Genomic DNA, 24,528 nt, shown 5'->3' with positions numbered 1-24,528 from the left:
ATATCTTATTTCTTAATCAGATAACTTTGAATTATCTCAAAGAGGTTAGCATGGTGATAGAACCCGAGTGTTTTTCTTTGCCAATAACTGAATGACATGGAGGGAATCATGAAAACAAATAACTTTCTTGAAGTATGTTTCCCAACAAAGAGTAGTTCAAGTTAATAGATTTTGAATATTTGCATGTAGAATGTTTGACAAGTCCAACATGAACTGATCGTCCTGTGTTTGTTAAAGCACTTCCATCAACATTTAGTATCAAAGTATCATTATCACCATGTTGCCAACGCATTTGCCTCCGAGGGCACAAAAGGGGAAGGGAATGTGAGCTGTGATATGCTCGTTGTCAAATGCTCCCTTGAATGTGTACCTTGTTCCTTGTGCACCACTGATCCACATAATCAAAAGAGTTATGATTCATATCTCGATAAAATCTCAATTCAAACACTAACATGGTGTGACCAAATCTCAATTCAAACACTAACATGTTTTGATCCAAATGATACTTAAGTTCTTTAACTATTTGGTCTCAGATTCAATCCGTAACCTCGAGAGATATCTTAGTTTCCCATAAAAAAAAACCTATATAAACATTGTTTGAGTGTGATAATTATAAATTATAGAGAATTTAAAATCTAGACAATTTAAATAATTCAATTGACTTTATTTTATTTTTAAATGTTTTTATTTTGATAAAGTAATAAAAAAAAATCGTTGGTAACATTTTTGGACTACTTCTAAAAATTTTAAAGTTTTGGGTCAAATTTGAAAATTGAAAATAGGGACAATTTACAAGTTTTGAAAATCTATAGGAAGCACTTTGATGCCTTTGAAAAAAAATGGGCTTCAACTTGCAAAATTGAAAAAATTATAAGAACCAATTTGAATTCACATTGTATAGAGTAGAGAAAGAATTTCAAATTTCAAATTTTTAGATGTCACATGAATTCTCTAAATCTATCTAGGACAAAATAGTTCATAAAATTTTTTCATTATGAAAATTATCCAAATTAATCATCTAAACAAAGGAATTTACATGAAAGTATTTAAATTTTCTAAGAAAAATACATTATCTTAGAAAATCCCCTCATCCAATCACACTATCAATTCTATTCAAACTTGATCTAATTAAATATGATTTATTTTTGATCGTTTTTTGAATATCCAAACTACACTAGTATAAAAAATATATATTAATATTAATACTATAAAGACACGGGTAAGTAATAAGTTTGATAAAAATCTAAAGTATAAAATACTACAACTTCAGTCCCTAAATATATGACATTTTTGGAAAGAAATTTAGCCCTTTTTATAAGACCTTTGAATTTTCAACCACATTAATTATTTCTTTACCAACATAATCTTATTTATTTTGCATCTTTTTCCTGCAATCAAATATATAGGCTTAATTGCATGTGTGGATCCTTGATGTTTATTTTAGGTTTCAAGTTGGTCTCTTATGTTTTATAGTTTCAAGTTGTCCCTTACGTTTTAAAGGTTTTAAGTTGGTCCAAAATCTTACTCATGTAATTATAAATTAGTCTCTTCCACAACATGATATTAAGTTTAATAAAACAAAAAAATTAAAAAAATGTTTTAAAAGTGATTTTCTAAATAAGTTAAATGTCTTTACACATATTGTCAACCCGAATCTTTAAACGATCAAGTGACGGAAGAGACTAACTTATTCCAATGTGAGTAACATTTTAAACCAACTTGAAACTTTTAAAACATAAGGGATTAACTTAAAACTTAAAATAAACATAAGGATCAAACATGCAATTAAGCCTAATATATATTATGGTGCTTTCGGATCAAAATTAATATATAATAAGTGATTTTTTGTTAAATACATTTGTCGACCTACCAATTCGGTCATTGTCTTTGTAAGTCACTCTCAAATTAGTTCCTGACTCTATCAATATTTCAAAATAGTCTCTGTATTTGTCAAAAGTTTCTCAATTAGAACTTTGTCTCTATGTTTATATTACATGAAGAGACACTTAATTGATAAACTTTTGACAAAGACAATGACTATTTTGAAATATTGTCAAAAGTTTCTCAATTAGATAACTACGTCGATGTTTTTGTCACATGACAAGGGACTTAATTGAAAAACTTTTGAGAAAGAGAGCGACTATTTTAAAATATTAATAGAGTCGAGAACTAATTTGAAAGTGAGTTACACGTGACGGATCAATTTGGTGGTTTTCTCGTTTTTTTTTCCTTCACTATCTGCCGTTTTTCCAGCCAGGCCCATAGTTGAAATGGTGGCCTTCCTTTAAGCAAAGGACACGTAAGGCTTCATGATGATTTCGGGAAAAAGTTTTTCGCTTGATATAGCATTGCATTAACACCATATATACACAAGATTCCAAACACAAGAATCTAAAGACACAAAAGTTTATAAGTTATGAAAATATGGTCAAAGCATAAGATAAGAAGGGGAATCTTTAATGTGTCAAAGAGAGACAAAATAATTATACGTACTCAAAACTAGAGCAACAAGAAGAAACAACAAAGAGTGGAACTAATTAACATGCACCAGCCTGCCAATACTAATCTACTAGTAGTATAACAAAATGCAAATATGGACCCCCTTTCTGCTCTCTCTAAAGTCCTCCATATGTCTCTTATGTTTGTAATGCACCAATTGACTTCAGAGCCGGCCTTATCCTTCATTCAGAGCTTTTAATTTGTCACATACATCCAAACACAAAAAAATAAGGATATATATATATATATATATATATATATATATATATATATATATATATATATATATATATATATATATATGTTTGAACAGTTTGTTGAGTATCATTGATCACTGTTTAGTTATGGATGAAGGTGCTAAGAGAATGGAAGAAGGTAACAATTTACAATTGGATGATGATGATGCTAAAAATGAAGTCTTGAAGAAGCAAGAAACAACAAATATTAATGGAGATTCTGATATTAAGCAGCAAATAGCTGAACAGGATGATCAGCATCCTGTACTACTTAAGCAAAAGACAAAAAGGGTTGCAACACTTGATGCATTTAGGGGACTCACTATTGTGGTTAGTTTGTGTATGCCAATGCCAAACCTTCTTATTTTGAATATATTTTTGCATATGTAGTATATAATATATATAGTCTATATAGATTACATGAACATGCAGAGAGAGTAGTGGAGTTGTCTAAAAGTAAATGTATAATATACTATATATTATGTTATATTATACTATACTAATATACACTATCTGCATACAATATTAATTTTTTAGTGTACCATTTATTACTAATGCATATGGTCATAAAATTCATTGGTATGTCTGTGTAGTTGATGATATTGGTGGACGATGCTGGTGGAGTTTACTCACGCATTGATCACTCTCCATGGAATGGATGTACTTTGGCTGATTTTGTTATGCCTTTCTTTCTTTTCATTGTTGGTGTTGCCATAGCTCTTGCACTAAAGGTACTAAATATTATCTTTCAATTTTTATGTGCACTGTCACAGTCTTATTAATTAATCAAAGTTATTAATCATAACTGATTTTATTTTTACTACCTAAAATTGGTGAATGGATAATTATTATTAATTAAAGTGATATGAATAATCATTTTACAACAGCTCTAAAAAGAATTTGAATTTCACCCTGGATTACAAGATCGATCTCTAGCCGACATTTTAGGAACATAACTTATTAATATAATTTTGATCACTTATTTAAGCTGCTGCAATTATCAATATGCTCTTCCCCATCTACTAAAAAACTAGTATCATCTATGTCGTTTAACTCATGAATAAACTTTGATTGTAATAATGCAGAAAATCCCCAAGATAAACTATGCCGTGAAGAAGATAATCCTTAGGACATTGAAACTTCTCTTTTGGGGTATACTTTTGCAAGGTAAAAAAAAATTACTCTTTAAACTCACTAAAATATAATTTAAATCCACAAAGTTGCATAGTTAGATGAATAAATCTTGGTCTACTAATATATTTGACTATGTAATGTAACAAACTATAGGTGGATACTCTCATGCTCCTGATGTACTCAAATATGGAGTCAACATGAAATTTATCAGATGGTGTGGCATTCTCCAGGTGTGTTTCAAATGAAATTAAATGTTATTTATGGAGTGCCTAATACAAAATAATAATTAACCAAGTTTAGGAAATTTGTGTGTGCAGAGAATAGCCCTTGTATACTGTATTGTGGCACTAATAGAGACATTTACCACCAAGCTTAGACCCACTACTTTGAGTCCTGGACGCATAGCCATTTTCACTGCCTATAAATGGCAATGGTGAGATAGATAACACAACACACATTTGATTTCAAATTTCAAATATTCTAATTGAAATTGTGAACTCCTACGCATTAATGTACATAATATTCATGTGACTTAGGTTTGGAGGCTTCATGGCATTTCTCATTTACATGATCACAACCTTCGCTTTGTATGTTCCTAATTGGAGTTTTGTAGATCGTGTTAACAGCGGTGAACTAAAGAGATACACTGTATGTTCTCTTTGCAATGTCTAACTTTATTTTATTTTGTTTGTATTTTAGTTTATTTTGTTCTTCTTTTCGTTTATTAGGTGATATGTGGGATGAGAGGACACCTAGGTCCTGCATGTAACGCTGTTGGATATGTCGATAGACAAGTTTGGGGGGTTAATCATCTTTATTCTCAACCTGTTTGGAGACGTTTAAAGGCAAGTAATTACATATATAACAAAAATAAACAAGGTTTTGGTAAAAAATTGATCACAAATTGATAAAATGTTCTAAACAAAATGGCATTGGTCTAAATAATCTGGTACTGTTCTAGATATATTGATGAGTTACCATGTTGTTGTCCTTATAAGTTTTTGTATGATTTTTTCATAGGCATGCACATTTAGTTCCCCGAGTGAAGGTCCATTTCGTGATGATGCTCCAAGCTGGTGTCTTGCTCCATTTGAACCAGAGGGCTTATTAAGGTATTTGTCTCTAAAATTTGTATTGAGTAGTATCTGATAAACAGTATTACAAATATCTTAAAGGATTTTTATTTTTTGCTAGTTCCATATCAGCAATCCTCTCAGGCACTATTGGCATCCATTATGGGCACGTCTTGATTCATTTCAAGGTTATAAACTCTCACCCTATGTTAACTATTATTATACACGCACTAAATAAATGTCTATTCTATAATTGTAATTTAGTGAAAGGCCTGAAAATGAAATAAATCTTAATTTGACAGAGTCATTCAGAGAGGCTCAAACAATGGTTCTCAATGGGGTTTGTGTTACTCGTAGTCACTATTATCCTTCACTTTACAGATGGTAAGTTAGTGTCAACAGTACTTCTCAAAATCTAGTTTGAATTGTGTGTAGTCAAAATCTCATGCAATCACGCAGTCAGCCACATCAATGACCCGTATGTTAAGATTGGATAATTCATATTTCAATATATATTTTTTGTTTTTAAAATTGAAATTTGGATAACCTAATTTTGATTCAATGGTCACCAATATGACCGACCGCATGGAATTGTGACCGCGCACATCCCAAATCCCTCAAAATCCATCCTAGAAAACATACCATTTGAGTTTAAGAAAATATCTTAACAAAATTTTCATGGCACCCTGCAGCTATTCCAATCAACAAGCAACTCTATAGTTTCAGCTATGTTTGTTTCACAGCCGGGGCAGCTGGAATTATCTTCTCTACCCTTTACATATTGGTAGGAAAAATACAATATATATATTCAAGCAGAAAGTTTTCTTATTGTTGGTTATTATTTAACAATTATTTCTTCTTTTTCTTTGCTTTTCTTTCACCTTTGTGATAATAAAACAGATTGATGTTTGGGGGGTTCGTACTCCATTCTTGTTCTTGGAATGGATAGGGATGAATGCTATGTTAGTGTATGTATTGGCAGCTGAGGGCATTTTTGCAGCATTTGTAAATGGCTGGTATTATGAAGATCCAGAAAAATCACTAGTAAGAAACATAGAAACCCTTTATATTTTTATTGTGTATGCTATGTCTTAAGTAACATAATTTTCTGCTATGTATAACTTTCTAAGGTTTTAATTTTGCACATGGAAATATAAATTAGGTACACTGGATCAAGAAGCATGTGTTTATCAATATTTGGAACTCAGAGAAAGTGGGAACTCTCTTATATGTCATCTTTGCAGAAATCACTTTTTGGGGAGTGGTAGCTGGCGTGTTACACAAGTTTAAAATATATTGGAAATTGTAAGCTATATAGCCATCATTGGCCACATTAACATTCAACTTTATAATTGATTTCATCTATATTCATTGTTCTCTGCATTCAAATTGTCTGAATCACTTCTCTGCACCAAAATATGCTCCAAAAGGGGATTAAAAACGACAAGAAAGAACACACACTTGTAAGTTGCAGCAATTTCTTCTTTGTGAATAGTACGCAAAAAACATTTGAGAAGAAAAACAATGGAATTTCAGCAAGCAATTGATATATGTTGGTGTTTAGGCCAAATAATCATAGTTTTTTAATATGAATGTTGATGGAACCAAGTAAACCAAATCAGTGGTTGAGGTCGATGAGATCTGTACCTTAAAGATGGCAGCAAAGTGGCTTCGCCACCAACAGTTTCATTCCATACATGAAGTAAGTCGTTGTCAGTTGTCACCTTTGCAAAAAAAAACATAGTATTAGTAAGTCTTTGTAGTGAATGTTGTAACAATCTTATTCTTTGACATTGTAAACAATTGCAAGCAAATTAATATGATGCAACATCCATTATCTTCATGTTCTCTCCGAACAGACAGTTCAGTGGTGAGCTAAGAGACTCTGCCGAAGTAGTAATGAGGAGATTCTAAGTTTGAACTCAAAATCAAACGTAGCTTGCTAAAACTTTCATATAAAAGAATTGTAACGAGACTATAGTGACATCAAGAACTTTGATGAGTCCAAATCATAATTCAAGACCTATCATCTTTTTTTACAAACTATATTGGTCACTCACTACCAGAGATTCATTCATTGACTGTTCGTTCATCCCAAATGTTACTTGGTATCGGGTCAAGCTCACAATTTCCTCTATTTTTCCTTGAGAATCTCCCATAAGATATATGTTTACATTACACATTTGGTTTACTCTTGGCATACTAGATAAGATGACTAACAAAGTATAGGCATGCCATTGCTGCAAAAGTTACTTAGAACGTGAAAGACAATGTACCGTTGAGAAAATGAAGATGAAATTTCATAATATCAAATAACAATATCTTAAAAAACCTCAAATTTGATATTAAGTGAACTTTAAAGGCTTTTCAATTCCTTTTATAGACAACACATCAAATATGAAGCATTGAGACAAACATAGGCATTGACACGTTGATAGTGATAATAATTTGAGAAAGTGGAACATTTGAATGTAACCAACCACATACCCAGTAAAAGGATATTTCGCAAGCCTGCCGATCAAATGCACAGTTTTAGAAAATAGATAAAGTAAGAACTAGCAATTATAGGGGATAAAATCACAACATAAGCCTATAGAAATAAAAAAAAACCTTGTATTGTATCTGTGATGAAAAACAGATCCAGCACTTTGCCATCAGGTGTAGTAGAGACCTTCACTTTCTTAATGGTGAGCTCTAACCCACAAAGAACCTCAATATAAAGATATTCAGTTAGTTTCGCGGATATCAAAAGGTTTCAACTCGCAATTTCACACTTCTCACCATTTATTTAGATTGAACTCGCAATTAGAATTGTTGAACGTTAGTATGAACTTAATATGTGTTAGTTTTGACATTTGACTTTTTAAAACAAAAAATTAAATAAATCTTTCACATACAAAGCAGCTTATCAAAGTTTGTGAAGGAAACAATAGATAAAAGAATATTTAATATTGTTTTTGGAGGATAAGACGAGATAAAATTTTACCTAAAATGCAATTAGTCCCTCTGTTTTAACTAATCCTCAATTTTGACCCTTCGATTTTTAAAAATTTAGACATTTGGTCAATATGACTCAATTTCAATGGTGTGACAATTAATTGAGTGAGGTGGTGATATTAGCATAACATGAATGTCATTTCATAATTTATTTGTCTGTTTTAGTTAAAACAAAACAAATTATATCAAAATCATTTTTAATTCTGAAATAAGTAAAAACATAATAAACGAAATTAAAAAAATCTTTCAAAAAAATTAAAATTAAAAAAACAAAAAAGATGGTAAAATAGAGAGGGGGAAATTGACTCTGAAGAACCCTAATTTTTAGCACGGATGAATGCATGGAAACTGATCTCTATGGGGATGTTTTCTGGTATCAATTGGATCTCTTTTCTTTGCTGGTTACTTCTTTCTTTCACTTTTTTCCAAGCTTCTTTCTTCTTCCTTCCCAAATTCCACTGCTCAATGACTGGTCGGTAATCTTTTCTATTATTATTTCCTTCTTCCCTTCATTCTATTTCATTATGATTTATTTGTTTAAACTATTGAGTATATACATTGATTGTTATCTTAATGGCGCCTAAGTTATAGCATATTGGAATTTGAACAAATCGTTATTTAGTACACGATGTTGTCAAATAGCGGTTATAATGGCGTTGTAGTGTAGCGTTATTTTATTTGAACAAATCGCTATTTTCTACAATGGGCGGTGAAAATACTTTCTTGTCGTTGTACTTTGTTAATGGTCCAGTCCAGTAGATTGTTAAACTAGGCTTATCAACGGCTATGAGACTTTCCATTCAAGGAAGTGAATGAGTCAAATTGTCTCATTTGTCAATGTACTTAGAACCACAGCTACCTAAGTCAGTTAACTTCTTTCGTATCCAATCACTGCTCCAAAAGGATTTGAGAGTTGCTTTTTTGGCCCCCAAAAAATGCACATACCGTTTGGCGGCAGATTACTCCTGAACTGCATTTTTCGTGTTTTTAAAGGCTTAGGGAGATAACTCCCGAAAGTTGTTTTTCAGGATAAAGAGCAAATAGGGGGTCAAAAAGCAACCATCAAAGGATTTTGATGTCTTGAAGAAGAGGCCCATATATGCGATTACAGAGGGATTCTTATTTAGTCATCAACATGTCCACCTGTCACTATTTCAGTGTTGGGGGTGCAATTTGCCGTGCGCTGGTGCAATGTTGTCAGATAGCAACTATATCAGTGTTAGAGGCATAGCAGAATTTGAATTAATCGCTATTGTCCTACGATACTTTAGTACAAAGTGTTTTCAAATAACATCTGTGGCGTTGTAGAATTTGAACATGCCGCTATTTTATGCATGCTGGTCTTAGTTAACCACTTTTTCGCATTGCCTGCCACCACCGCTCTCCTCCTTTTAGATTTTGGACTCTGGGGAAGTGAAGATTAAACTTTATGCAAGTGATGAATGATATGGCAATGAAAACCTTTTCAGGAACTATACTTTGTTTTTGTTATTTCTTTTGTCAGTGGTATCATCATTAACATTGCTATTACTCTTACTTCTCCCATAAAAGGAGGGAACCATCCTTATCTTCCTAACATTTATTTATTTCATAGGTACTACTGCTTCTTAGTGCCATTGACTCTCCCTATAATTGTAGTTGCTGTGTACTTCCATTGGCTTAGCATGAAGACATTCAAGCATGCTTAACTTATCTTCATCACATTTTGAAAGAACTTACTTGTATTATGTCAGAGCAACCACCATGACTATTGCACCTTTTCTCACTAGCCCCTGCAAGACCAACATTCAACTAACCAACTTAAGGATCTGACTTTGTGCAAAATTGCAAATCTTCTGATTGATTGTTGGTAAAGATCACTAATGTGTGTTTTACCTTTGAGTCTTGCATGAGGCATACCTTCGGTTCTCATGTCTTGCATTATTTCTTTCGAGAGTAGTTATGGATATGAACTTAGTCCTTCTAAAATAAAGGTGTGTTTGGGTAAACAATTAAATTAAACGCTTATTTAATAAGGTATTCTGTGAGTTTAATTAATTTGTCATTCTTAGCCTATTTTGGAGAGCTTATTTTAACGTAAAACACATTTGAGGATTAAATGTGATGTACACAACCTGGTTGAATTTGCTTGTAATTGGATGTACATGCTCTTGAGGATTAAATACGATGTTCATGTATATTGTTTTCTGGTATAGTATGTACATGCTCTTGATCATCATATACTTAAATGACTCAAATATGAACTCCAAATTATTATAATAGTTAGCCGAGCTTAGCCAGAGATGTATAACTAAAGGACTCATAGCTCCTTTTTGTACAAGAATGCCATATCATAACTCATAACTTCAACATTAATAATCTGCCATCATGACTCAAAGAGTAGCATATGCATTTTTACCTGTGTGCATTGCGATGCTAGGGGAACAGACAGTGCATAGAAGTTTCTGATGAACACTGGTGTGGTGAAACCGAGTGGATGTGGACAGATTTGATATAAACATCAGTAGTGTGATGGATGCCTAAAAAGAAGGTTGAACTAATTTGTTAGAGAATGACTTTTATTCTTTGAAAGGAGTAAATAAGTTATAGCATATTCAATTCTGTGTCTTTTAAACATTACATTCACACTAAAAATAAAATATATCTTAATTTGACAGGGTCATTCAAAGAGGCTCAAACAATGGGTCTCAATGGGGTTTGTGTTACTCATAATAGCTATTACCCTTCACTTTACTAATGGTGGGTTAGTGTGACAAGTAGTTCTCTTTCCCTAGTGCAGAATTTCATTCCTGACAGCATCGGAGGGCAGATTGCAGGTTGTCAAGCTGCAGTTCCGGATGCCTCGGCAGACTGCCCCTATTGGCCATTTTTTCCGAATGGCTTATTCATAATGAAATCCGCTTATGACTTTTTTATCCATAATAATGATTCTTCAGGGGCTAGCAGATGGAAGAACATATGGTAATGGGAAAGCACACAAAAAATCAAATGCTTCCTATGTCTGTAAAATGATGGTTTGAAAACCAATGAGAAGCAAGTCCATTGTGGTATAGGTTTGACAAAATAATAATAATAAGTTATTGTTGCATAAAAATGTCAAAACAATATTTTATTTTAAAACATTTTTTATATGTTAAAACTATATCTAGATAATCTGATTATACTAATAACCAATCACACTATGTCAATAAATGGTACGTGTCCTAAGAAATTTGCGGTGGAAAATAATGCTTGAATAAGGTTTGTTTGGGAGGAGGTTTTGAGAGGGCTCCTAATTTGGAAGTTAAGTCTATATTTTAAAATATAATTGTTATTTTCAAAAAAATTGAAATTACAACATGGTAAATCAACATATAAAATACTTCAATCACACATGAATACATGATTCGTTTTAAAAAACATTTTATAGTGTCTATTATTTAAAAAAGAAAAGTAAACTCTCCCTATGTTTCTCTTTTAAACCCTCCATTCAAACATACCTCTGAAGTAAAGGGTTTTGTTAATTTGTGTTCTAAGGACACATATTAAGAGTAAAAATTATGCATTGAAAATGTATTTTTTGTATTTTTAAGAATTTGTGATACACGACTTTTGAAATAGAATTACTATATGTAGTTTCTTAACATAATTCCTAATGACACGTATAACATTTTTCATAATTTAAAGTTGGGTCATGCTAACCGATGCCTCCGGGACACTGGTTAAGCATACAAAAAAAGGAAATTCTTACCATAAAAGGAAACTTTGTTGACTTATTTATGGATTCATTACACAATTTTCAATGCAATAATTACTATATAATTTCCCTTTTTAATATCCTTAACCAGTGCGAGGGCACCGGTTAGCATTTCCCTTTAAAGTTTATATGTTTACACGTGAAGTAATAGCTGAGTGATAAAAGTTTAACTTTGTAATTTTAAAGTGCTGATTTTGAATCCTTTCAAAAACAGTTTTAAAATGATCATTAGTTTCACTTTTTTTATAAAATAATTAGTGTCACTTTAATTAATAAAATTTCTCCCTTCCTCTATTTTGTTTATTTAAAAATTGTTTATTTTTTTTAAGTAATTGCACATTTTTTAGCCAAAATATCTGGCTTTCTTTAGGCTCACTCATATGCTTTCTTTTATCACACGCAACAATAATAATTCACAAAATTTATGCCTATTATAATAATACTATCTAGATATTTGACAATAATAATCTACAGGAGTATGTATAAATTAGTAACTTGGACCTTGAGAAAAAGATTTAAGCCTATTAGTCCTATATAATTTCACCTGATTACCATCCCTGACTTCACAATCACCAAACATCGTTGAACACGTGCCTACAAATTGTGAACCTAATTAAAATTGATGTCTATGGATGTTGATATTCATGTGGGGGACAACAGGTAAGTCTACGTTAAACAAATCTATTGATTAGATTATAAGATAATATTACAATGAAGCAACTTGGTCCTGTCCTAGGAAACCGACACAATAAAAAATGAAGCAGCATACATAAGAAGCAACGAGTAGTTGAACAAGATTAGCACAAAATAACCTTTGGAACCAACTAACCAGGTTGATGAGATTTGTACGTTAAAGATTGCAGCAAAGTGACTTCACGACTAACACTTTCATCCCATACATAAATAAGTCGTTGTCACCTTTGCCAAACAAATAAGTACTATTGAGTATGTGTTTGGTTTGCCACAAAGCATTTTCACCTTAGATTTGTGAAGCTACAAAGCTACAATTAAATATATTTGTTCAAAAACAAACTTAATATGTTTCATTAACTTGCTAGTTGTAATTACAAAAGCTCTAAAAATTATGTAAGTGGCAAAGATTACTATTTACACAATATATACATTCATCTAGTTAAATCTAGGAACTATATAGTAACTGTGTTATCTATACAAGGACACGTGTACATACAAAAGGAACAGTGCCATCAACCATATATGAATCACTCCCAACCCATCAACATTTTCCAAACTCCTTTCTCAATCTTGTTCCTTGGAAAAGATAAGCCCTCCCCTTCATCAAGCAAGACTCTATACACTTCACACTCGCGGTCTCCAATCACATGTCTTCCAACTTCAGCCTGTTGAAACAATGTTAACATGTAGTAAATGATCACACTCAATCTACTAAACCGTATGAAGTAACATAGAGCATATTAAATGAGTAAATACCGAAAAGATGCAAAGTCCAAGCATTTTGAGAGCAAGAGTGATATCATAAAATACTAGGGGCCTTCCTTTGCCTGACAATTCCACGGGGTTTGCAACCAGCAACTCTGTATCAGGTCCCCTGCTCACAACAGCTACTCTGAGTGGACGGAGTAGTTCCATCTTAAGACGTGATGACAGAGACTCCTGCTTGCTCGGATCAACTATCTTTTTCCCATCAACTTGCATGATGAACAAGTCAATCTCACATTTACCTCTAGATTTCTTTGAGAATCTCCCATAAGATATCTGTTTACATGACAAATTTGGTTTACTTTTAGCATACAAGATAAGATGACTAAGAAAGAAAGTACAGGCACGCCATTGTTACATGTTACTTAGGAGTTAGAATATGAAAGAGAATATGCCCTTGCGGAAATGAAGGTGAAATTTCATGACGCGGTATTTGTATCAAATAAAAAATATCTAAAGCAAACTTCAAATTTGATATTATGTGAACTTTAAAGGTGATCAATTCTTTCTAATGACAACACTACCAAGTATGATGCAATGACACTGTCATTGACACGTCACGCTGTTAATAATTTGAGAAAGTGGAACATTTGAATGCAACCAAATGTATTGGTGTTGAGTTGGCGTCGAACACTAACATGTGTCGGACACCTGACACACATTCGATTTGAAGTGTCAGTGCTACATATAAAGCTGACAAGCCGGAAAGCATCATTAAAAAATGTTTGATCATTTGAATTTCAAATTACTATACCTGAATGTTGAAGTCCTTAAGAGTTCTCATGATGTCATAAAGAAGACCTTTGTGATCTTGGCACATAACTTGCACAAGGGTGTGAGCAGGACTCAATGTATTGTCCATCACAATAGAAACAGAATCTGAAGTGGAAGTCCCACTTTGCAAAACAAACACATCTGTTATTGCATTTGGAAGGGATGAAGGTGCTTGAGAAAAAGCTGTAGTTTCTGAGCCGACTAACTCAATGTCAATTGTAGTGAAGAAATCCTCCAAAACAGTTGTTAACTTGTCAATTGTGTCATCCTTTCTCTTCTTTGTGTGAAGAAGATCCCTAATTATATAAGATTATGCAGTAGGTTAGTTATTAGTTTAAAAGAACATTTCTTGAGCTAAGAAAAATTGTTTTTAGAGAACAAGATATATGGGAAAACTTCACACGAGTGATTATATCAAATGTTTCAACTTAGGTACCTTGTTAGCCTCTTCCAAGTTCAATATTTTAATCATTAATTAAAGAGATAAAGCAAGAACTAGCTATTAGAGAAGACAAAATTACAACAAAAGCCTATAGAAATCAACAACCTTGTATCTGTGATGAAAAATAGATCCAACACTTTGCCATCAGGTGTAGTAGAAACCTTCACTTTCTTTATGGTGAGCTCTAGCTCGCAAAGAACCTCTGTGACATCTGTCTCAATATAAGGATATTCACTTAGTTTTTCAACCCATCAATAACACACAACAAGCTTAAGCAAGAGTCAAGACAATTAAATATTCATTCCATAAAGGATGGCAAAATTTAAGGCAGGCTGAAAGCAGAGAATCCACAAAAAATAATGCTCTGTGTAACTTTTAGCTTTGGAATTGGAAAGAGTGAATAACAAAAAGTATAGCATATCATCATGAAATCCCAAATCTAATCTCTATCTGCAACACTGCAAGAGTAGAAATAGAAACAATAACAATGTTTGACAAATCTGATTATGAATCAAATTTAACTTTTTACTTATTTTAAAATTAATTTGGTTATGATTTATATAGGAATGTTTTTACTTTCAAAGTGTGTAAATTGTTCAAAACAACGCAAAAACTACTTTTTGTCATTCTCCATCTTGTTTGGATTTGTTACTTTGAGCCTATCTGCTGCCATAAACACTTGTGAAGCTGTTTGGGAAAGCTTATGGAAACGAACTAAACTTAAATTTGAGCCTGTCTACTGCTATACCTTACATGAAAACAGTTTGACTTATTTTATCTGTTTTCATAAAAATAACTTATACATAAGCACTTAATTAAGGTTTTTATCTCAACAAGACCCAAGTTAAATTGAATTTTGGAGACATAATCAATTTTACATGTATAATCAATTCTAATACAACTCAACACCTATATCAATTCAAATACAATTCAATTCAATCTGAAAACAAACACAGATATGATATAAGACATGAAATTCAAAAGGTGAGTTTCAGAATATTACCATGTAAAAGACCTTTACGATCATTGCAACAAAACTTCAAAAGAAAAACATCAGGAGGCTTTTGAGTCTGCAAATCAGAGCAGTAATAGGAAAATCCAGAAGCAGAAGAACAAGTAGGACAAGCAGCAATTAATCTCTTCTTCAACAAACTCCACCTTGTTTTTTCTTTTCCCACCACCCAAAATACTATATAGCACCATTTTCCATCAGTTGAAACATCTTCATTCCACCAAAACAAAACAAAATAAAAACATTCTCAGAAGAATCTCAAAAAACACAGACCCAGATTCCAAAAGCACAGAAACAACAAAAACAAAAGAGAAAGAACGAATTTTGAATATATTTTACCTGCTCGGAGAATGGTGAGATGAAAGAAGAGAATGATACGACATAAATCAGAACCAAGACCAGTTTTGTCGGGGCAGTTAACGGTTATGATGGTAGTTTCACCTTCTTTCTCTGGTTCTCTCATAATCACAACATCATCATGTAGCATACCCATAATAACAGACAATACTATTGTTGTTGTTGTTACTGTTATCGTTTAAAAACGGTTTTTACTGTGTGCTACTATAGTAGTATAGTGTGAGATTTGTTTGACATAGGAGAAAGAAAGATAGAAGAAACTTCCGTTACGAAACAGACAAAAAAAACGGAGAAAATGAGAGAAAATAAGTGTGTATTAATTGTGTATTTGGGTTATGAATATGATGATGAGTTTATAAATATTGTTGACATGGTTGAAAATTATAAAGGAAATTACAGTAGTAGCCTTGTGAGTGTGAGTAAGTGCGTTAAAATGACATGATAATCCACTAAACTTACCTTAACCAAAGAAAGAACCAAGAATAAAGGAACTAATGTTACTGGTCGTTTACCTTTTTCCCGCACTAGAGGAGACAATTACATGTCATTATCCAACCATGTTATTGGCTAGGGTAAATTACATTTTCAAATCAAAATTATTCAAAATTGCCATGCTTAAATAAGTTGTCAAATTGTATACTTGGTGGGAAACTTGGAAAATGGGGAGCACTTTAGGAAAAAATATGCCAAAATTCCAACTCCACTACGCTGGTATGGCATGGTCCAACTCCCTCTGAGATTTTACCTCTACTTTTTATTTATTTTTTATTTTTTGTTGTGCAAATTAATTTACTATTAGTAAATTTTTTAGATCAAATATTATTAGTGACTTATACTCTATCTACTTTTTTTTTTTTGACAAAACTCTATCTACTTTTTTTTTTCAGAGATCTCTATCTACTTTTTTATTACTGATATTTTAGAAAGAAAAAAAATATTTCAATTGATTGTCTTTCTTTCCTGTTTGAGAACATATAATCAAAAATATATATATCTGAGTAACGAAAAAATACAGCTTCCGTATTGCTTCCTGGAAGTTTCATTGTTTCACTTCCACAGACTCTTGTAGACTTGAGAGGAAAAATACATACAACCAGATATTTGCTAACAAAAAATCTTGAAAGTAACCTTTTATCTAGTCTAGGGAATTTAAATTATGTTATCGATATGTATTGTTCTTATTCTAGGACCACTCAATCGAAGTCCACTTTAAATAATCAATTTAACATGCATATATCATCTAACATTTGGAATTTGGACCCCCCTAATTTCCAATATGCATTTATATAGAAGCAGACAATGTTTTAACGGGAACAAAGAAATGTGATCTCATATAGAAGCAAAAAAGTCGGCAGTTAGAGTAGAAAAAAATGAAAGTAATCAGTGACATATCTAATAATAATACGTGAAAGATATTATAGGTAAACAAACATTAGCATGCATCTACTTCCCACTTGGAAGGGAAATTATAAGAAACACCGTGTGCTTTGTTCCAAGGTCCCCACATCCACTAATTAGATCTCAAGGATTTTTTTTTTTTTTTGTTCATAGAGTGAAAATGAAAGACAGAAAGAGGCAAAAGATTTTAAGGATAAATATTCAAATTTGAATCCCAAAGGATTGTTATAATATTGGTAAAGCTAGATTATAGAATCTTTACATAGAGGTAAAGAAAAGGGTAGAATCTGAGGGCAGTTGATTTGTCGGATTGCACAAGTTCGTCCTCAGTCCTGTGACCACAGAGGCGGTGGCACAAACAGAGACGTGCTGATGATGTTGAAGCATACAAAGCATTTTCAACTAGTGCAAATCTAAATAACTCAGCCAAATACTGATAACAAAAAATCAAGTTTCTTTTATTGAATTGGATTCATTTTCAACTCAGATATCAAAAAACAATGCAATCCAAACAGAACTGACCATACTCTTATATACATATCACATATAATATGTTATGTCTTTGTTTTCTGATAGATCTTAAGATCATTTCCAATTTATAATTTATATTTTGAATGATCTTGAGATGTGATGTTAGTCCTGCTTGATATCTACTCCTCCAGCCTTAACAGCTTCTACTGGAGCCGGCGCAGCTTCAGCTTCTACCTGAAAAATCATTTGGATTTATTCAATTTCATGGCAATAACATTAAACCAACATGTGTTTCTAGGAATGTAATGATGCACATGTCTACTGTACATAACATTCACGATGCAGAAAACCCAAAACAGAACCTACCATTGAGGATCACTCAAACTCCAACAAATCGCAAATACAAGGAGGGATATGTACCGATGATATAAGTGATATGAGCTTGTCAGTTAAACCAAAATATTTATGACTATGTTTTACTAACAATTATGGCATGGATCATATATTCATATTTCCCCACCTCTGATAGTTATTTATATACAGCCACCCTCCATGAATGGTATATCATTCATCCTATCATGTAACATAGAACAATACCTTGAGAAAACTTGTGATTGAATGAATCTGGGTTACATAGAACAGTAAACCTAGAGTATTTCATAACATAGAGTTCGTTTATAATAAAGTCTAGGATACACTTCCAGGACAAAGTGCTCCTTTATTTTATTTTTTTGAAGAAAAAGTGCTCCTTTAATTAGAACAGTTGACCTGTAATACTGTTCTTGCTGGGTTTCAGAAACTATCTGAGCAGAAAAGAAATCTTAAAATTACAGTTAAGCAGAAAAGTCCAAATAACGTAAGGGAGCCCCTCAACCATCGATAAACAAGTAATCCACTTCAGAGGAAAAACAATAGGCAACCATGGATAAGAAAGTCAACAATCAATATTCAAACATAGTCTCTGGATCAGATTGGAGCAAAATGTACAAACACGCCATAACATTTCAAAACCAATAGACATATTCACAGATCACAAGAGAGGTTCGCAAGTCAACATACAGAACGAGCATAGCAAGTTTAAAAGCAATGGACAAATTGACAAATCACAAAACTCAATTACTTAAGAGTGAAGGATGATGAGACTTGGTTCTCTTTACTGGAGTTGGATTCAGCTTGACAGAGCTATGTTTCAGCTCATTGGAGTTGGGTTCATTCACTCTGTTGGCTTGCTTGGATCATTGCAACCTTGCAATGATGAGCTTGTTTATGTTCTCTAATTCGTAGTTTCCATTATGCTTGGAAGCTATAGGGGTTAAGATTCAATACAGTATTATTTACCTATTCTGGCAATGGGTTGTTGGGATGTATGTTAGATTAGATGCATTGGTGGAGTCAAGTGCTACAACGGTTAATACTGTTAAACTTCGGGTTTCCCAAATATGACCAAAACACTGTCATTCAGGGAAAAACAACCATTATATTCTAGTCTTGCTCAACCGTCCTCGTTGATTAAATGATATGCAGATTAACTTGGGCTAAGGGTGGCTAGGCTGGTTTGAACATGGATACAGATTGTCACCATGTTTTAAAACCGGCCTCTCACGTACTTGGACAACTTAACAGATAAACAGACTATGTTTCATAATCATTCATTTCATATCCAAATAATACATTAATCACTATACTTTAGACATTGACTTACTTTACTGTCCTTTTGGGCTGCAGGCTTGTAAGGACATGCTGGAGGGGCAATCTCTGGTTTCCTAAACTCCCAGCCGAAAAGCCGATATATTTTTCCCTGGAAATTTCATGAAGTTCAAAATTCATAAAAAGTATGATAACAGAAGTTGATCCAAATTTTGGAAGAAAAAAAAAAAACTAGTTTTAGTTGTTTTCCCCAAATCTCCCTAAATAAGATTTTGATTATAAGACGCTTTCAATTAAAATACAAACTTCTCTCCTACTTAGTTAGGGTTAATTAAAATTATTATAGAATTGAGAATCTATTATTTATATTAAAAAATGTTGTGAAAGAACAAGATTATTATGATGCGAAGGAATGGAATAAAAGAAGCACTTACCATAAGATAATAGAAGAGAACAGGCAATACGTTGACGATTGGAACGAGGAAAAGGGGCAATAAGCAAAACAAGCAAACCTAAATCACAAAAATAGAAATGAATTTAGAATACAAATTGCATCGATGAATTGAAAATCGGAAGAAAAAATAGGAAAGGAATTACCATGTTGGAATGAATTAACTATCGATTTGTGATTGCAGAATTGGAGTCGATGCAAGAGTCACGAGCGAGATGTAGAAATGATGATGAGTAACAAACGGTTTTCGATTTCGAAGGCAATATGTAAATAAATGCTGGCTTTTAGGGGTGGGCATGGTTCGGTTAACCCAAAAAACCGAACCGAACCGAACCGAAATTTTGAAATGGTTCGGGAAAACCGAACCGAACCGTTTTAGGTTTGGAGTTAACCGAACTGAACCATAGTTATGGTTTGGTTAACCATTTGCTTACCTATTAACCATACCGAACCGAAATTAAAAGTTAGAATAGTTTATTTCTTCAAAAACAACTTATCTTATGCAAAACAGTTTATTTTAAAAAACAACTTATTCAAAAAAACTTATTTTATGAAAAACAATTTATTATGATCTCTTTTTAAAAAGCTTATTCAAAACCGCTTATTTTATGCAAAACACCTTATTTTGAAAAAATAGCTTATTCAAAACAGCTTATTTTATGAAAATACCTTATTTTAAAAAAACAGGTTAAGAAATGGGTGCTAACCAGTCGGTTATTTTTGGTTCGGTTCGGTTCGATTCGCGCGGTTCGGTTCGGTTCATGGTTCTTTTTGCCCACCCCTACTGGCTTTACTGTTTGTTACGACAAACAAGCCGACGAAAAACGACGAACTATTCAAAAACCGTTGGATATTTCACCAAATGTCTCTGCATGCAGTGTATTGCATACGTTGCGCCGAATTTCGTGATTTTCGCATCGTTCGTACCCTTAATTAAATTAAATAAAAAAAGTGGCCCATGCATTCGTACCCTTAATTAAATTAAATAAAAAAAGTGGCCCATGCAGGTTTCGAACCTGCGACCTTCGCGTTATTAGCACGACGCTCTAACCAACTGAGCTAATGGGCCTTCATGTCTCCTGCTTCTTTTTACTGCTATTTATTTATACACAACAATATAACGCTGTTTAAACATTGCTTTCAGTACTTAATCGTAGTAGCCAGTAAATTTTGATGGAAGCATAGAAACTTGATAGCGAAACCAAGTGACATGGGTTTTGGGTAGTACTATTAAAACTAGAATACTTCATAGTAAAACTATTTATTGGTTCAACATCTATTAATATATTTTCACTCACCATAAGTAGGGTTGATTATTCTTTATTTACAATTAAAAAAAGTCTCTATAAGCTTATAGATATTTAAAGAGAAGTTTAATGAGAAAAGCTTCTAAAAAAATTGATATGTAAATGGCCATGAGCTAATTTTATCTTATTAGAAGAAATGTTAGTTGCTATTGTGTAAGTGGAAGGATTTAAATTTGGTGATCTTCTTATATAACTTTGATTCCTATATCACTACGTTCAAACCCCTAACGAGGTACAAACTATAAAGATGTGATAGTAATGACTCTTCAAATTCTTACTAACAGCTAATTTAGGTTGCTTGGGTTTTCATTGTGTAGTTAGTAATAGAAACGTAGAAGAAAAAATGTAAATGAGATTTCGGAAACACCTAAAAAAATAGCAAACAGTATAACTACGGAGGAGATTAATGTTTGGTTTAACTTTAGAGAGTGACAAATGATATGTCAAAGATTATATATGCACAATGAGAATGGCGTGCAAATAGTTTTGTTGAAGCGCCTCTAAAGCAAAGATGACAAAATGAATCAACCCGTCACATTTGATCCTGGCTGTGATTAACTTATCTGAAATATGGCAATGCAGGTTGAATTTAGAATCTTGGTTGAAAATCACACAGAACCATGGGATTGGGGTGTCGACCCTCCAATCGCAAAAAGAAAATGCATGAAGGGTGCTAATTGTTTGAAGAACCGACGGGTTAGCACAAAAATTAGGTGAGACATTCCTTAAAACACATAAAACCTCATAAATAAGTAAAAGCCAAATTTGAACCCAGCAGAACAACATGCCCCGCCTCCCTCGCGATCTTTTTTATGGGTTATGCTAACAGATCAAGGCCGGTTTAAGGATTGAAAGTCCCAGTCATGCCAAAAAACATGGCTAAACAAACCAACTTGATGTACCTTGTCACCCCCTACTCCCAAGTAGTAGACAATATGGACTATGTATATCAAGTTTAGAATGTTTAGTTTAGCTACTGCGGATGGTCAGATAAGATTTTGACCATAGCTTACGAATGAACTACAGGGATCCGACACAGCTAGCATTCCAGAAGCACATCCAAAATAGCAGACAAATGAGATTTACGTGTAGCTTTGATAAAAAGTGCTTTGAGAAGTGTTTTTTTAGTTTACTTTCATGGAAATCTAAAGCAGACAAGCTACATGTACATCATCAAACATTACAAAATATGCGCCATGAGTAAGACAGAGCAACCTTCACACTCGCATACAGCTGCAGACCATATTATTTAAATTTAACAAAGCTCGTTATAATTTTGACTCCAGTCTCCAAATCCCCAAAATGCTCGTTGAGCGCAACACCAACTCTTGAAACTAGCCAAAGCAGAACTTCTCAATCATATTCATTAAGTTATGATATGCAATACCGCAGAGAAGTTCATAAAGAAAATGAGTAACTTTGTTATTTTTGCCAATCTCCAATCAAGGATTTCTTAAACCATAATGTGATGGACAAAACAGAAATTAGATATTCAGCTTACCTATGATTTATATGGTAATGTAATTATAGTAGTCATACATTTTCTTTAGTATACAAATGTTTGCAGATACATAACAATAGACTTCCATGATTCCATCCCAATTCCCAGCCACAAAGATGTCTTCGATTAAGCACACTCACTCCCCTTGCAAGGAACATTATTGCAGCGGCAAACAGGTCTCCCAGAAGCTTCCCACCCATTGAAGCCACGTTCTAAGACCATGATGTTCTTTATCCCAACATCTTCCTTGCTCTCTTCAAGATAATTGGCAAGCTTCCTAGCACAGCTTGGGCCTCGAACCTATAAATAGTTCATACCACTTTCAGTTTAGAGAGAAACATTCTGGCATCATACAAAAAAGGTATGGGAAGACATCCATGTTCCCAGGACGAAAAAAGATTCTCAAATGTCATGACTCGTAATCAGTAAAAACATGTTTCTGACAAGGCATGTCAAGTTGATTTTTTCATCGTAACAACTGTAAAACATTAAAATAACTATGCACATCCTAGAAAATTGCTTGCATACAAGAAGCTGATCAATCAATCATGTAAACGTTGGAATTTTATAACTAGAGTATCATCCTAAGAACAGGAATCAGATTCGGTACGAGAACATTTAAAGTAGCACTTTGCCTGAGCCAATGTAAACAATATAAACAAATTTTATTAATTTTTTTAATCTTTTTCTTAAGGAGTTTTCATCCTCTAAAACCACTGCAGTCTATTCCACCCAAAATGGTGAATCTACACTTTACTTCCTCCTTCCTCGATTTTATTTTGGCCAACTACTACCTCTCCTATTTTAAAGTCTACCTTTGAATCAAATATACTCTCTTTTTCTTTCTAAACTACTGTTAGTCAGGTACAGAGCTGCCAATGAAAACTCCAAATTAAGCAGCAGCATCTTTAGCAAAAGGAGTTGCTCATAACAGAAATATGTATAGATGTGATTTGTGTCTAGTCTAGAGGTGTGGGTAAAACAATGTCATAGAGCTATATTCCACTCGCCAATGACAAACAGTTTTCCACACATCATCAGGACAGTCCAATTATCCTGGTTTTGCTAAAAACTTGTAGGTTTCTCGCTAATCGACGTCAAAGGAGAGTTTATTTATACACTATGACAGTGATACACATACTTAATTGTGTCAACTGTCAACAGCCAACTTTCTCAAACGTTTGGATCTTAATTGGAGGGAGACACATGAATGGTTTTCAGCTTATTTCCATAAGCTATATACGAAAACAGTTTAATTTATTCTTTTTAATAATTAATAGAAATAATAATAAGTGTACCAATACATACGGCTCTGAGGGGAGCTACCTGACTTAAAGCGCAGTGAAAGACGAGGGTGTCTTTGCCTTTAACTTCTTGAAGAAGCTTGGAGATGTTTTGGGAGAAACCATCGTTTGCGTAGTGAAGAGAACCGGATATGTGACCATCGTAACTCCTCTCATCGTCTCTCACATCAACGATGGCGATGGTTGGTTGACGTTTCAGAGAGAGAAGCTCCGAGCCTGTGACATATGAGATGCTGTGAGCCATCTTCTCTACTGGTAATTCACTGCTTCTACGCTGACTACTCTTTCCGACTCCCATGCCTCTCAGATTGACTTTTATTTATTTGGGGAAACAGAGGCTGGCTGGGTCCGAATCCAACTCTTTTTGCAACCCAACCGGATGGATGATTGCACTTTTGATTAATTTGTTCACAATAATTCATCTCATCCAATATTATTTAAAAGAAAAATTGATTCCGTCCAATCAAATTTAAAGTAGTATATCTTTTTACTTGAACAAAAAAAAAATGTATATCTTTTAAAATTATTTTATTTTAATTTCTTTATAGTGTTAACTATTTTTGCTAAAACAAATGGTTCAAAATAAATTAAACGTGTAAGGAAATTCGTAATTGGTAATATAATATTTGGAGTTACTGTATGGTGTGAGCTTTTTGGAACCACACAAAAATGTTTATATTTTCTCATCGATTAACAATCACGTCCATGATAATGCATCTGAGTTGCAACAA

The 24,528-nt window shown here is 33.1% G+C and overlaps 4 protein-coding genes, 1 long non-coding RNA gene and 1 other non-coding gene across 6 annotated transcripts; 2 read left to right on the top strand and 4 right to left on the bottom strand.

Annotated features, from left to right (window-relative positions):
• Positions 1-2,796: 2,796 nt before the first annotated feature.
• On the top strand, positions 2,797-6,325 carry LOC146910579 (uncharacterized). The gene is made up of 13 exons (XM_085722333.1): positions 2,797-3,065; positions 3,329-3,466; positions 3,821-3,902; positions 4,023-4,099; positions 4,187-4,302; positions 4,406-4,517; positions 4,598-4,714; positions 4,890-4,981; positions 5,064-5,130; positions 5,245-5,326; positions 5,635-5,726; positions 5,843-5,986; positions 6,105-6,325. The coding sequence occupies exons 1-13, from the start codon at positions 2,844-2,846 to the stop codon at positions 6,249-6,251; spliced, it is 1,488 nt and encodes a 495-aa protein (XP_085578459.1). The 5' UTR covers positions 2,797-2,843; the 3' UTR covers positions 6,252-6,325.
• A 1,756-nt stretch (positions 6,326-8,081) lies between these two features.
• LOC146910578 (uncharacterized) lies at positions 8,082-11,012 on the top strand. Its single transcript, XR_015017436.1, has 4 exons — positions 8,082-8,411; positions 9,534-10,469; positions 10,597-10,678; positions 10,876-11,012. It is a non-coding gene; the product is annotated as an uncharacterized LOC146910578 (long non-coding RNA).
• A 1,679-nt stretch (positions 11,013-12,691) lies between these two features.
• LOC146910577 (ACT domain-containing protein ACR10-like) lies at positions 12,692-16,048 on the bottom strand. Its single transcript, XM_085722331.1, has 6 exons — positions 15,701-16,048; positions 15,353-15,571; positions 14,455-14,560; positions 13,888-14,203; positions 13,125-13,409; positions 12,692-13,033 (listed from the first exon to the last, which is right to left on the bottom strand). The coding sequence occupies exons 1-6, from the start codon at positions 15,852-15,854 to the stop codon at positions 12,896-12,898; spliced, it is 1,218 nt and encodes a 405-aa protein (XP_085578457.1). The 5' UTR covers positions 15,855-16,048; the 3' UTR covers positions 12,692-12,895.
• A 1,502-nt stretch (positions 16,049-17,550) lies between these two features.
• Positions 17,551-19,927, bottom strand: LOC146910576 (uncharacterized). The gene is made up of 4 exons (XM_085722332.1): positions 19,832-19,927; positions 19,669-19,746; positions 19,290-19,385; positions 17,551-17,821 (listed from the first exon to the last, which is right to left on the bottom strand). Exons 1-4 carry the CDS (start codon positions 19,832-19,834, stop codon positions 17,750-17,752), a joined length of 249 nt encoding a protein of 82 aa, XP_085578458.1. The 5' UTR covers positions 19,835-19,927; the 3' UTR covers positions 17,551-17,749.
• Positions 19,928-20,680: 753 nt separating this feature from the next.
• TRNAI-AAU (transfer RNA isoleucine (anticodon AAU)) lies at positions 20,681-20,754 on the bottom strand. The gene has a single exon. It is a non-coding gene; the product is annotated as a tRNA-Ile (tRNA).
• A 1,635-nt stretch (positions 20,755-22,389) lies between these two features.
• On the bottom strand, positions 22,390-24,237 carry CDC25 (Rhodanese/Cell cycle control phosphatase superfamily protein). The gene is made up of 2 exons (XM_085725576.1): positions 23,820-24,237; positions 22,390-22,793 (listed from the first exon to the last, which is right to left on the bottom strand). The coding sequence occupies exons 1-2, from the start codon at positions 24,093-24,095 to the stop codon at positions 22,620-22,622; spliced, it is 450 nt and encodes a 149-aa protein (XP_085581702.1). The 5' UTR covers positions 24,096-24,237; the 3' UTR covers positions 22,390-22,619.
• Positions 24,238-24,528: the final 291 nt, after the last annotated feature.

Source organism: Medicago sativa, chromosome 7 (assembly GCF_051527215.1).
Source record: "Medicago sativa cultivar Bolivia chromosome 7, Bolivia_mono, whole genome shotgun sequence".
In the NCBI taxonomy this organism is placed as follows: Eukaryota; Viridiplantae; Streptophyta; class Magnoliopsida; order Fabales; family Fabaceae; genus Medicago; species Medicago sativa.
Note: the sequence above shows the minus strand (reverse complement) of the source record. Positions and strands in the feature narration are given on the sequence as shown.